Below are 15,164 nucleotides of genomic sequence, written 5' to 3' on the forward strand. Positions count from 1 at the left end.
GCTGAAAGATAAGGGGCCTGCCCAGGACTACTCAGTTAAGCTTACAAGCTTTAAAGGAATTTGAATCCTGGACTTTGTGATTCTGTCTAGTACTCCCATTCTGGCTGTCCTTTAAGAGAGCAGTCAGATTATTCCTCGCAAACTTTTGACTGAGTCTCCACGTTTCCTGTGGATTAGATCAGTGTTTCCCAAACTTGGGTCTCCAGCTGTTTTTGGACTACAACTCCCATCATCGCTAGCAACCAAGACCAGTGGCCAGGGATGATGGGAATGGTATGGGATTAGGAACCACACAGCCAATGAATATTTGTTTCCATTGGACATTCCTTCCTATTGTCTTGCAGCCTGGCAAAGTTCTGTGCTGTACAACTACAAATTTGTCAGCCAACAATCTAGAATGCTAGACTGTGAGACAGTTGATAATACAGTGGTACCTCAGGTTACATACGCTTCAGGTTACATACGCTTCAGGTTACAGACTCCGCTAACCCAGAAACAGTGCTTCAGGTTAAGAACTTTACTTCAGGATGAGAACAGAAATCGTGCTCCAGCGGCACGGCGGCAGCAGGAGGCCCCATTAGCTAAAGTGGTGCTTCAGGTTAAGAACAGTTTCAGGTTAGTATGGACCTCTGGAACGAATTAAGTACTTAACGCGAGGTACCACTGTACGGATTAAATAATTCTCTCTCAAATAAAAAAATTATATGTTCATTCAGGTCATCTTCTCTATATAGCTGAAAACCTTAGTCACTCCTCATCATACAAACTGCTACGGATCCAGTGACCCAAGCCAACAGATTCCCCATATATTATCCAACCTCATAGTTCTTCTGTTTTCCACATAGTGATGCCACTGATGAATACATGGACATGAAACCAGGAGTTTCTCAGGTCATCCACGCCAAAGCCACTAAAAGGAGTCCTGGAAGGCCAGGTAAGCTTTCATGCAGGATTGGAAAGGAAAGAAGGGAAGTTCCTTTTTGAAATGGCCCATACCTATCAGAACATGTCCATTAAAAAACAGCAACACCAGCCCTAATTCAGTGTATTAGAACTTTAATAATCTACACTAAAACGGAAAACAATTTTGCAGTTTTCCATTGGGTGGACACATTCAGAATCGCGTCATGTTTCAATAGCAGCTTAGGGGTATTCCTGTGTTAATTAAGTGCTGTGCTCTGTTAATAGAAAAACTGCTATCTTCCCAAATGTCCATAATTAATCCATTTATGTATTGTCCCTACTTGCGTTGCGTAGGATCGTTTGCTAATCAGGATGTCACCATTGCCATCTTAGAAGATGATGAGCTGGCTCTGGATATTGAAGACTTGCTAAGTTTTTCTTACCAGGTGGCAAAAGGGATGAGCTTCCTTTCCTCCAAAAATGTGAGTGGAGAAGTTGGGAAATAATAATTTGTTCACCTAGAGGAGCACTAAATTGAGCATCTTTTTCACTGCTGAGTAATTTTTGAAAGGATGGGAAACCAGCTGTTGTCGGGTGGGGTGTATTTGCCTCCTGCTCTTGATGTTTTTACACCCCTGCTCATGCCACCTTGGGAGTGTAAAATAACAGTTCTCCCCCAGCAGGTACACCTCCCATGGGGAAATAAGAGGTTGTGGAATATGGGCAGGGAATCAGCTATGTTCTTCAGCCTGGAGAAACAGACGCTTACCAATCCCAGGTCACAATATCATCATCTTCTCCAGAGCGATCTCGGCCCTGAATGGGAAACCTGGACTTTGAAAGTCATCTAATCTTCCTTGCTGTATTATACTGTATTGTTTTAATTAGTGTTTTTATAGTTGTTCTGATTTTGTGTGGAGTGCCCTACCTGGGTGGATGGAGCAGCCAAGTAAATTTCGTTGTCCCTGAGAGGGGGCAATGACAATAAAGATATTATTATTATTATTATTATTATTATTATTATTATTATTAATCCTCTCTGTAGATTAGCAGAGCTGGCCTTCAGTACTATGACCATCAGTCAGAGGAAGTGTTTTAAATTGGGGTGATACTATGGGCAGCCGTAAATACTACTTTGTACAGTCGGCCTTTTTATATACTTTTTAAAAAGCTCTTCACCTAACTTTATCTGCTTCATACTAAATGTTTGTACTAAACAACACCATAGAACATCCCTTTCTGGCTTCCTTGTATCATGGTGTACAAGATTAAGTAGGTGCAGTGGGTGGAAACCCCAATGGAAAACATTCCAGTTCTGAAGACATTACTTGAAAGCATATTCCATTGATTTCCATGGACCTTTCCTCCAAGTCACTGTGCCGTGAACAACATTCTGAGTTGGCAGAATCAAGAGAACTAGGGAAGGAAAGCTGTCCCCCCCCCCCTTTGTGGAATCAAATGGAAATAGAAACGGACACAAAGTAAAGCAAGGCGAGCTTACTAACTGTAGGATCTTACTGTAGCTACCTTGGTACAATCCAGTCTTTATCCAATAAGATCCTGGTTCTCCTATCCTCAAAAAGTCATTTGGCTATAGCCACAGGACTCCGACCAGTAAATTAAGACCAAGGTGCCCAAATATAATAGAAGTGCAGTTCTGCACAGTTGTATATTGGTGGTGTGCAATGCAAAACAATCATATTTGGTGTGTGGGTGTGTGTGTATTTATATGTGTGTGTATATATATATATATATATTTTATTCAATCCCGTCAGTGCATTCACAGAGACCTGGCAGCAAGAAACATACTGCTTACTCATGGGCGGATTACAAAAATATGTGACTTTGGCCTTGCAAGAGATATCAGGAACGACTCAAATTATGTGGTCAAAGGAAATGTAAGTATGTTTGGATGCAACCTGCACCTCTGTGAAGTGTGTTGTGGAACTGCATTTGATTCTTAGTGGCTGGAGTTCATGCCTGTCAGCGTCTATGTGCCAAATAGCCTTTGCCTGGGGGGGGGGGGCAACTTAGAATAGGAATGGAGAGATGGACAGTGGAAACCAATTGTGCTGATTTTCAGAACAGAAGGTATGGAGGAGGTCCCTTCTGTCATAGGTTCACTTGTTGCAAACGGCCTCCCCTCAGATAAACTTCCTCTCAACTAAATCTCTTCATTAAACCTGTAATCTCTTCCTGTGTGCCATGTGTGTGGTTGAAACTGTCTCCTGAGATAAGGAGAATCTGACTCATCTGAGGCTCAGGCAAAGAATATTACATTCCTTCAAGTTTTACCATCACTCCTTTTTCCCTTGAAAAATTCAATGTGATATTCAGGCACGAGCTGTGATGACAGAATATGTGCAGCACAGGCAAGCAAACAAGAGTATGAAAGCCCCTTAATAGCATCTATATGTGCGAAGAAACTTAAGTGAGGACCAGGTTTAATTCTGAAGCCACAGACTAATTATCTGCATCTAGGGTTTTTAACATACAGGGCAACAGCTTGCAAGGGGGGCAGTAAGTAATTGAATTTCATTTGCCTAGATTAAGGGGTTTCTGTGTCCTGAGTTGCCTGATGTTTCATAGTGTGAACGAGTCAGGAGACAAATTGGCTGCAGCTGTTAGGAGCTAGTGATGTTCCATAATTGTTTCTGGCATAATATCAAAGCTGATGCTAGGGGAACTCCAATCACCCCGAAGAGTGACAGCAGCCAGCACCTAGCTCTGCCTCCAGCAAAAAACAATTCAATCATCCTCCGGTGATCAAAGATATGGTGGCTTTTAGATTATTGCTCTAATTCAAGGCTACCACTTCATCTAATTACACTAAACAGTAACACTAATTGGTTTCCTGAACCCAAACAATGACTTGTGGTTGTACCATACAATGGCAGCCATTTGATGAAACGTGATCCTTTGAAGTGCAGTGATTTTAACCTAAGATTGCTCTCTAATGCCCAAAACCAACTTAAAAGGGGTTTCATTAGAGAAAACGAACTGCCTTGTGATGAGAAAACTATAAACGTGTAATCATTTAGGAATTATGTAGGCTACAGTTAGACCGACTTCCAAGGTGCTGCTTTAATCAAGCCCATTGGAGAATCCATTGGGACGTCTGACTTAACTCTCTTTTAACAGAAAGATCTCAGCTATATCACAAAATGTTTTGAAAAGTCCCTTCAGATTCAAAAATGGGGTGCCTGGAGCCCTGCTGTTCAAGATACATATCTAAAACCCACTTGAATCCATAAAACTAGTAATACAGCTCTTAGGATACTGGCCTTAGGTTGTTTCTATTTTATAAGATTTTTTCATTGTATTTATAAGCAGTTTCAAACGGTTCAACTACTCTGAACAAATAAAAACACAAAGTACATTGTAGCATAGCCGTGGGATACTATAAAACAGCATTTGGATAAATAGGATCATCATCATGGCTAAGTGTGCTGTGACTCTTTTTTAATCAATACGTTGTGCACTCTAGATGTTGTTGAGAACCTCCCATCATCCCTCACTAGTGGCCAAGCTGACTGAGGCTGATGCGGGGAGTCCTAGACATCTTTAAGGCACCACTGCTATGGGCAATACTGAGTATGTTTGGTTGCCATGACTGCCTGATTTGTCTTTCCTTTAGCTGCCTTTAAATGCAAAAGATGTAGAAGTTTGGCTACATTTTTGTAGAAGAAGGCCAGGGATTTTCCTCTAGGTGGGTTTTATGCATTTCAGAATATAGTCAGTCAGTTTTATTGCGCATAGCCAAAGGCTGCCGCAATCTACACAGAAACATTCAACAATTAAAAGAAAATATACTGGATTGATACAAAAAAACTTAAAACATTTATATTATCAAGACATTACCTACTCTAAACAGAGCTATAAAAGTACCTTAATATACAAATTAAGAAATTAAACAATAAAATTTATAAGCTAAAATTATCATGCGGCCACTAATATATTAAAAAATAATGTTAATTAATACAATGTGCAATTATATTCGGAGTTTGGTGATAATGTCACTTCCATCTTTGTTACCTGGATTAAGCTCCTACCTAAAGGGTTTTGAAATGAACCCTTTCCAGTGCCTTGGTGGCATTGTCTTATGGCAATGAATGCCCATCTCTATAGCTGCTATTTCTGATAGGAATGACTTTTTCAATGAGCTGTTCAGTCCTATCACTGGCTGCTGGCGGGGCTTAATGGAGCAATGCAGCCACGTCTGCAGTCCAGCCAGCTGGGGCAGAAGTTGAAGGAGCAATCAGATCCCTGAACCAGTCTGGAGGTAGCACAGTGAGTGGACCCAAATCAGGCCTGATGTAGTCTTACAGTGGCAGTGGGGTTGGCTCAGCCCCTGCCCGCCCACTTAATGCACTCATTTTTCATTTTCCCTTCCTTTCTCTGTAAAGGCACGACTTCCTGTGAAATGGATGGCACCTGAAAGCATTTTTGAATGTGTATACACGTTTGAGAGTGATGTCTGGTCTTACGGAATCCTGCTTTGGGAACTGTTCTCTCTAGGTAAGACGCATATGACTATCAACTCTTGTAGTTTATACAGAGCTACAACAATTACTTCTTGGATCTTTTGTTTCTCACATTTAACCAAACCTGATATGATATATTAACAGACAGCTCTGTGTTAACAGGAAGCAGTCCCTATCCTGGAATGCCTGTGGATTCCAAGTTCTATAAAAGGATTAAGGAAGGATACAGAATGTTTACTCCAGAATTTGCACCTGCTGAAATGTGAGAGGCCAAATTTATAACAACGTTGAAGTGGAAAATGTCAAACTTCTAGATTTAAGCTTCTTGGTTTAAGCAATGTATTTGTGTTCTCCTGCTCAAAGTTGTAGTCATGAAATAAACTACAACTGCAACTGAATATTTACAAAATCCCCTATCACTGCTGTAACTGCTGGTCCTAGATTCATTTACTTGGAAGTTTGCCCCAGTGAAATTAGTACGATTGATGTCCCACATACATGCATGTAAGATTCAGATATTAGTTTGCATTATGATCTGTACTCAAATTTCTTTAAAAATAGAAAAACAAAATCTAGCCACAGTATGACCCAAAGCATGCACCCAGAAAATCTGGATTTGGCAGTGTGAGTAAATGAAGCACATTATCTGTGAATTTTGATCTGGGTAGCCCAAGCAGTGGTCCAGCTCTCTAGGGCCACATGTTCTAGCATTAAGGTGATGGCCCCTTCCCAAATTTGTTTACAGTGGTGCCCTGCAAAACGAATGCCTCGCAAGACGGAAAACTCGCTAGACGAAGAGACTCGTGGAACGGATTCTTTTCGTCTTGCGAGGCACCACTGTATTTTGAACAATTGCACTTAGATTTTGGAGAGGTCAAATGACATAGACTGGACTCCTCACTACACTGCAGCCCCTAGAAGTCCTGCTCAGATGACACCCCACATGATCTTTTGAAATTTTGGAAGCCATTGCTGATGAACTTCCAAACCTGTCTTGAAACTTGCAACTGGTGCAACATGATCCCAGAAGCATTAGATCTATACAACTGATGAATTAAGCAAATGATGATGATGATCAGAGAAAACAAACTCGTGGAATTTTGTGTCCCAAAGTTAGCTAGTTTTAGTTTGATTTTCTCCTCATAGCTGATGGGATGTTGTTGATAGCCAGCAGGCCATGACTGTCAGATGACCTTAGCAAAATAACAACAAACCTATGGTTACGTGAAACATACTCAGTAAACACACAAGACGTAACCGGCTGTACTTTTGAATAAATAAGGTATACTATTCATTGTATCAAATTGTAGATTCGGATGGAAGTCTCATAAAGTTCAACGAAAAAAGCAGAAGACCCAAGTAGATCAGTACATTCTCTAGAGTGCTCATAATCAAATTTCTATTTGCCTATACCTATTAGACTCTGTGAAAGGATTCTGTGGAACTGTAACAACCCTTCATGTGGATTATTGCACTCTATGAACAGACAAGTGAAATAGGCACTTATACATGTATGGACCTTATGCATGAATTGACTAGAGAATGAACTGATCCACTGGGTCTTCTGCTTTTTTCATTGAACTTTATGAGACTTCCGTTGGAATCTACAATTTGATACAATGAATAGTAAAGGTAAAGGTAAAGGTACCCCTGCCCGTACGGGCCAGTCTTGACAGACTCTGGGGTTGTGCGCCCATCTCACTTAAGAGGCCAGGGGCCAGCGCTGTCCGGAGACACTTCCGGGTCACGTGGCCAGCGTGACATCGCTGCTCTGGCGAGCCAGAGCCGCACACGGAAACACCGTTTACCTTCCTGCTGGTAAGCGGTCCCTATTTATCTACTTGCATCCGGAGGTGCTTTCGAACTGCTAGGTTGGCAGGCGCTGGGACCGAGCAGCGGGAGCGCACCCCGCCACAGGGATTCGAACCGCCGACCTTTCGATTGGCAAGCCCTAGGCGCTGAGGCTTTAACCCCAGCCGGTTACGTCTTGCATGTCAGATGACCTTGACAGCAGGGTCTTCAAGATTTGATGTTCCTATAAGTCCTGCTCTTTATTTCCCACCGACAGTGTGCTAGATCATGGATATAGATCTAGATGGGTAGCGTCTCTGCTCAGAAGCAGAGGGCATGAATGGAGAAGGTGCACTAAATAAAGAATGGGGATGGGAAAAAAGAGCTAGGGCTACTTGATAGCAGAAAAGTGAGGTGTCTATGAGAGATAGGTTTTGAAAGAAGTTGAGATGTTCCATAGACTGTCCTTTGATGACAAAGGCAGATCAACTCACAGTACCTGCATGGTTGAATATAATTGGGGGCTTCTCAAATATATGGCAAGGCAAGATCGGAACTGAGGACATAGGCCACCATACAGCACCAGGTTGCTGTTGTCTTTTTAGGATTCCACACACAATCACTATATTTTTTAATCTTTCTACTTATTCCAGTAAATGTGGTTTGCTTTAAAAACTGTGCAGTAAAATAGCATGCATTTTGATGCCATATTGCTCATCGTTGCTCTACATGTTACTTAACATTTCACCGACTGCTGAAATCTCAGTTGATAAATTTCTGACCGCATTTGCAGGTATGAGATAATGAAGAGCTGCTGGGATGCTGACCCCGTGAAGAGGCCGACTTTTAAGCAAATTGTACAATTGATTGAGCAGCAGATTTCAGATACCACAAACCATGTAAGCACTGAGCCTTTCAATCTGCCTTCTTGATGGAGATGGGTGCTGAGTGCCCTTGTTTAATGTCGTTACACGCCGTAAATGGGTCTCCCCCCAGTTTCCTCTGCATTAAATGCCTTTCTCAGTTGCTTGAAAGAGGAGAAATGAAAAAAGTTGTCACCAAATACCGTTCCTGTTTTTGTATATCTTGATTCAGGAATGGCACTTGGCAGATTTTGGCTCAAAAATAGAAGCCTTGTGTTGTCATATTGGCTACTTGCAGAAATTCCAGAGTAGAGGGGAAGTACACAGCCAGACAACTGACCAAAAAATCAGGGAGAGCAAGTGGGATAAAATTGGAAGGGAACAGCCACAGTTTCTTAATGAGAATTGGGGTTTGTGGAGTGGTGACCCCAGAGCAGTTAGATGGCATGGAAGCACTTCCAAGGCACGTTTAAACTTTATGTAAGTCACACTGGAGATCCTTACGGATCAAAAGAGATCAAATAATCTAGACTGAAGAGAGAAGCCTACGAATGTTGCCATCTAATGATGTTCACTGTGCTTTTTTACTAAATCCAAAGCTTACTTAAAAAAAAAAAAAATGGAACAAAATTGAAAGCCATTTTTGGTTTGTATCAGGGGTGGGGAACCTCAGGTCTATGGACAAAATGGAGCCCTGGTTCTGATCCAGTTTTCGTGTGTGGCTGGAAGGTGTCCTTTAATTGCAAAAATGCCTCTAGCTTAGAATCATAGGATTGTACAGTCGGAAGGGGCCCCAAGGGTCATCTAGTCCAACCCCCGGCAATGCTTGTCTGGATGGGAAGATGTGCCATATAGAAACCCCTGACACTTTCACAGATGGAGTGAAGCGATAATTGAAATCCAGGCAAGATGCTTGGAAGTTCCTGCAAAGGTGCAAATAAATAAAATAATAAAGTAAGTTAAGGGATACACTGGTACCTCGGGTTACATACGCTTCAGGTTACAGACTCTGCTAACCCAGAAATAGTGCTTCAGGTTAAGAACTTTGCTTCAGGATGAGAACAGAAATCGTGCTCTGGCGGCGCAGCAAGAGGCCCCATTAGCTAAAGTGGTGCTTCAGGTTAAGAACAGTTTCAGGTTAAGTATGGACCTCCAGAACAAATTAAGTACTTAACCCGAGGTAACACTGTATCTCTACAATTGTAAATGGGAGCAAAATCCAACAACAGACAATTGGTCGTGACACAAGTTTTTGTAATGGCGATCCATGGGGCAGGTAGTTTGTTGTCAATGCAGTCGTTCAGTACTGATCACGTTCTTGAATCTTTCTCCAGATTTACTCAAACGTTACAAGTGGCGTTTGCACTCAAGGAAATGCTCCAGATCACTCGGTGAGAATAAATTCGGTTGGCAGCAGCGCTTCATCGACTCAGCCCTTGCTCACGCATGAAGTTGCTTGAGAGGAGACTCGTCCAGCCTTGATGAAGAAACTACTGTTGTTGTTTTCGAAATGACTACTGGTTGTTCGCAGCGTATTCACTCCTACGCTGAGGGTAGTGGGAACATTGCAGTGATATTCTTGCCCTGTCCCCCCTTTTGAAAATCACATGCTGTTTAAAAACAAAAGTAGGTTACCCATCACGGTTAACAATGTTGTTACACTGTTTGCTAGAATCTGTGTATAGTTGCTATGTTAAATGTGTTTGTAGTGTAGAACCAGGTTTGGGAGTGGGAAAACAACCTGTTTAAAATCTTTGGTATGGATTAGAGATGCATCCAGTGGCATAGGAAGAGGTGGGCGGGGGGGGCGCAGAGTGCCCCGGGTGCAATCTCTGAAGGGGTGACAAGAGGGCACCCTGCGGGGGTGCCATCGCGCCTGCAGCCACGGGCAAAGGATCCTCCGCGTGGCAGCGTCTCATGGCCTCTCTTGCACGCTACAAGCTTAGGTCACATTTCTCTCCCTCTCCCACCTATCGGGCTTTTACTTCTTGCGCTGGGTAGGAGGGTGGGGGTGGCGAAATTGCAGGCTCCCTCTTAAAGGCACAGTGCCGATTCTTGCTGTCAGGCCAGAAACGAAGAGTAGAGCGCCTTGCCTCCCTTGCGGCTACACCCTTCGCTGTCGGCGAGCAGCTCCTCCTCTCCCCATCTTCCCCCTCCTGGCTCTGGATACTTGGGAGTTGCGTTGGGGGGGTCGGCATGCCGTTGCCCCCACTCCTGAGTCCTGTCTGGAGCCTGGAGGAATAGGCAGGAGGCAGGGAGAGGACAAGATTTGCTCGGCTTGGCCGGCAAAGATGTGCAGCTCCCACACACGCACACCCCTCTCTTTCTTTTTGCTCGGCAAAACTTTGGAGTTCTTACTTTTCTTCCATTTTCTTTTTTTCAAAAGCGTGTGGGGCATCTGAAGGCTGGAAGCACTTGTAAGAGGGTTCGGGGGTTTGGTTTTTCCTTTTGCAAAACCGTGACTGTTTTCTCAAAGGCAAACCAGGGGCAGGAGGGGGAGCGGTGGAGGAGGAAAGAGTTTTTGTACAGAGAATGGAGCGCCCTCGTTGAGAACTGGGTGGTTTTTGCGTGTGTGTGTGTGTGTGTGTGTGTGTGTGCGCGCACGGAGAATATCCGATCAGTGTTTGCAAAAACACTTCAACTTTGCCCCCCCCCCCCAAAATAAAATAAAAATTCTAGCGGGAAGTGGGTGGGAGAGAAGAGGGACAAAAAAGCACCACAAGGAAAGAAGCGAGAGGAGGGCAGAACAAGAAGTGTTTTCCAGGCACTCAGCTATGGAAAAGCAAGCAAGAGGCGAGGAAGTTGGGAAGAAGATCTTTTTCTCCGGTAATGTTCAGTGCAAAATTGCGAGAGAGATCCAACTTCTTTCCTGCCTTTTCTCTCTGAATGGAGGTGCTTCTGCTGCCCCCCCCCCCCCCGGTCTGGCTTTCTTTAAAGGACACACACACACAAACCTTTTTTTTTTAAGTTTTTGAAGGTTTCTCCTCTCAAACCTGCTTTCTTTTACTTTTACATGCTTCTGTTCCCTCTTGATCCCAAAATGGCAACTTTCCCAATTTTCTCTTTTGCAAACTCCTCCCCACATCTGCTTCCCCCCACAAAAAAACCCCTAGCGATTTTGGACTCTGTAAATTTAGGTTTCTTTAAAAAAACCACCACAGAAATAAAACCTGGTTTCAAGTGCTTGTAAAATGACAGCTTTTGGGGGGAGGGGATGGATTTGTTTGGAGGAAAGCCGGGGTAACGCGTGCTATTGGGGGGAGAGGGTGAGTTCCTGTTTCTTTAGGAACAAAGAGAAATCTGTCTAGGCATCTGTCACTCAGTGAAAGAGACATGAGAAACTTTTTGCGAGAGCGTTTCTTGTCTTCCCATTGCTTTCAGCCCTTGGGTGCTGGGGACCCCTCTTTTTTCGGGGAAGAGGTCTCTGCTTATTTCAAGTCTCGCTTGAATTCAAACGGAAGAAAATTAAATGTTTGGTCTGCCTTTTCTTCTCCATACCCATTCCATGCCCCGATTCCGTTCCATTTCCAATTCCATTCTCTTTATGTAGAAATGGTCACGGTGGAGGAGGCACCTTGTTGCTGTTTTAACTTCCTTTTGCTTGCATTTTGAGGTTGGGGGGGGTGGGTGTTTTGACAAAGTGGACGATACGCGGGGCAAACGTAGCTGACCAAAAAAACCCCAAAGCAAACCAAAAACAACCCGTGCTTTTAGCCTGACTCTCCTCCCTCCTTCCCGAATTGTTTGCATTTCAAAATTTTTATTATTATTTTTCTCTGGGCTGGATTGTGTTGTTCCCATGTGCAGCTGGCGGTGTGGGCAGTTCAGGGCCAGGAGAAAATGGCAGCAAAAAAAGAGGCTCCTCCTCCATCCCTGAGGAGTTGCAAACTTGAAACAGGAGAGAGAGAGTCTCCTTCACTTAGCCAGCAGCTCCTTCTGCACTGGCATTGCTTGGAGGAATAGGAGAACAAGGATCCATTTGCTTTTGCAGATTTTTTAAAATAGGTACAAAGTCTTGCCCTTTTCTCTTCCTCATGGGTGAGGGGGGGCGTAGAGGAGAGGCAAACGCGCGCTTGCATTTCAATGCACTTGAATTTGCCTGGCATTTTTCTTCATGTGTGCGCTTGCTGGGGGTGGATACGGATATGTTAATCTCTTGAGTGCCTTCCTCCAAACAAACCATATGGCACTGTCAGCGGGATCCCAACCGCTGCCGCTGCAGGCACATGCAGAGGATCCTGCCACCGTACATACGGCACGCGCATATGCCATACGGATGGCGTGCGCATGCACCGCCAGGTGGTTTGCCCTGCCCCGGGTGCCGGTTCTGCTTCCTCCGCCGCTGGATGTATCTATCTGTATATATTATATATAATGCCAGACATCAAGAGCTCTGATTCTAGAAAATAGGTGTTTATGTTTGGAAATGAATAAATGCAGATATCTGAATCGATTTCCATTACTTTCCCAACCCCAGAAATGTTAGAAATGCAAGCAAAAAGCAAAACATAACAATTCAAATCCTGGAGCAAAATAGACCACTTGACCAGAAGGAAATGGAAAGACCCTGAATATTGTAGCACCTCAGCTTGAGCATCTGAGATGTTGGGCCACCTCTTAGGACAAGGGTGGGGAACCTGTGGCCCTCCAGATTTCCAGTTCCTATGATCATAGCCAATGGCAGAAAAGAGCAGAAATGGCAGAAAAGAGTCTAGCAACATCTGAGTGGCAGTTCTCACCTGGTTTGTCCCCCTCTTGGTGCTTCTGCATTCTAGGTAGAAGATACGTTGGGGCATGGGTGGGTGGGGCTGAAGGAGAAGATTATGTTCATGCTTCATTTTTGAATGCATATGTTCACGTTCATGTACATGTACCTATATTTTGTAACCTGTGAGTGGCTGTCCTGTGGTTGGTTTTAATTATTTTTCATAGCTTCATCTACTTTGGAAGGTCTCTGCATCCCATTTCTTCCACGGCATATGCCAGGAAGAGGAAAATTCTCTGCTGGGTGGCTATTTCCAAGTGATCAAAATAATTGTGTCATTGTGTCCCCATTGACTACTGCTTCTCAGTCTGGTGAAGAAATATGTCTTATTTGCATTACACAACATACAGTTTTATGTTCTCTGTAAAGCTCTTGTAATGCTGATCAGAGACTAGGCAAGGTGTTAATGGTATGAACTAGGTACCTTCTGAAGAAAGCTGCTCATTTTTCACAGCTTTTATTACCATTAACGTGATTATTGTTTGTAAAAGTCCTTTTCTTTCCCTTCTTATTCTTCCCCAAGTATCTCCTGGTTGCATTTTTCTACACAACCGTGAAAGCTTTCTGTAGAGGCCCACATAACCACGTCCTGGAGAAGGGCTTATCCCTCTGTGACATTATGTACTGCAGGGATGGCAACACTTGATAAATAACTTGCTTGAGGTTTGTGGATTTTCATGTTAGAGCCAAGCAAAGTATAGCAGGCAGGTAAATTTAGGAATGGCATAACGATATTGCTACTGTTGTTCCAGAATACATCCTTAATGTCCTAGACCATAAAAAGATGCTTAAACATGCTTTGTTTTTTTCTAAAAGATCCAGTTTTCCCCAAAGGAGTGAAAATCTAGAAGAAGGCATGTGGGTAATAGACCAATTTTGAAATAGCTATTTATTTATAGTGCACCAGCATTTCAGCACCCTGTTATTTCAGCACTCCTTTGTTGAGTTTACATTCTTTTGTTAGAAGTAGCTATTCACCCAAATGCAAGATAAGATTCCTCAAATTACACTGAATACCACTCACTTTTACTGTATGATCTGATCTATAGCTACATTTTCCTCCATGTCACTTGGGGCTCTATTTAGAGATGTTTGCTAGCCAGTGTCCACTGTGAAGACACTTGCACTGGAGTTATTTACGCTGTTGCACCTTTCCGAAGTTTGGGGGAAGAAGGGCTCAGTCCAAAATCCACATATCCAGGGGTTTCCCATTCTCTTCTGTGAAGGGAAACTCTCCCGAAATGCACCAGGTGTTCCCATTGCACATGCAGGTCATCTTCCTGTTCTGAGAATAGGGAAGCCTTGGCTTCTATCCTGCACCTGACCCCAACTTCTAAGGATATTTCCAACACCTTTTTGGCTCCCATAGCTGTTGGAAGGCATAATAATTTTCCACACCGCGGTACTTCATTGGCACTTAGATGGAAGACTTTATTCCTTTAAATGTTCTGAAAAGTTATATTTTTATAATTTTTTTTTGAAAAATTAGTTTTGCAGCAGCTTGATATTTTCAGGTTTGTAGCAATAATGTCTCCTCAACTCCTTTAGGTTCTTGAAAAATATTTTTATATAAATATATATATATATGCAAAGCAGCTGTATGTATAAATATGTGGATGTTTGAAAAGTTGTATTGTTAAAAGAGTTTAAATAAAAGTGTAAATAATATACATTCATTCATAGCCGTGCTGTGATATACTTTGCTAGTTCCATCGTTGCCCTGTGCTTAATCAACCTGCTTTTTTATGGTCTATTTGAGCTTACTGAAAACCTATATTGGAGATCTGCAATGTGAAAGAGAGTAGGGAAAGGCTCAATAGTATGGTTGATCAACTGAAAAATGTGTGAAGGATTGAAAAGCCATATTTAATTGTACACATGTGCTACTGCAACAAACATGCACCAGCTATGGAGATGGATTATATGCAAGCCAACTCAAAACCATCTGGTTTTGAATTAAGTTCATTCACCAGCACCCTATGACTGGCCTGTGCATTCCTGATACAGGGAGCAGTGTGGTTTCATATGTGGTGGAGCTGTGACAAGGTTAAAAAATTTTGGGAATCAATTTATAATGAACTCAAAAAAATAGGTATACTTTCCCCAAAAGACCGAAAGTGTGTCTATTAGGTTTAATAGGAATGGAAATCAAAATGGGAGACCAAAATTTGTTCATGTATGCTACAGCGGCCGCAAGAACCCTCCTGGCCCAAAGATGGAAAACACAAGACATACCAACCATCCAGGAGTGGCAGGTGAAGCTGACAGAATACGCAGAACTTGCCAAATTGTCAGGGAGGATCCGGGACCAGGAAGACCAAAGATACCAAAATAATTGGAGTAATTTATTGAATATTT

General features: G+C 42.9%; 1 protein-coding gene across 2 annotated transcripts in view; it reads left to right on the plus strand.

Annotated features, from left to right (window-relative positions):
• Window positions 1–10,693, plus strand: part of KIT (KIT proto-oncogene, receptor tyrosine kinase) — a 78,326-nt gene extending 67,633 nt beyond the window's left edge. For both annotated transcript variants that reach the window (XM_079990001.1, XM_079990002.1), the window contains 7 exons: window positions 846–934; window positions 1,258–1,385; window positions 2,679–2,801; window positions 5,310–5,421; window positions 5,550–5,649; window positions 7,972–8,077; window positions 9,376–10,693. In XM_079990001.1, coding sequence (XP_079846127.1) covers window positions 846–934; window positions 1,258–1,385; window positions 2,679–2,801; window positions 5,310–5,421; window positions 5,550–5,649; window positions 7,972–8,077; window positions 9,376–9,501 — 784 coding nt within the window. In that variant the 3' untranslated portion in view covers window positions 9,502–10,693. The remainder of the gene's footprint in view (window positions 1–845; window positions 935–1,257; window positions 1,386–2,678; window positions 2,802–5,309; window positions 5,422–5,549; window positions 5,650–7,971; window positions 8,078–9,375) is intronic.
• The last annotated feature ends 4,471 nt before the right edge of the window (window positions 10,694–15,164 follow it).

This window comes from Podarcis cretensis (genome assembly GCF_951804945.1).
Source record: "Podarcis cretensis genome assembly, chromosome: 9".
NCBI classification, from domain to species: Eukaryota; Metazoa; Chordata; class Lepidosauria; order Squamata; family Lacertidae; genus Podarcis; species Podarcis cretensis.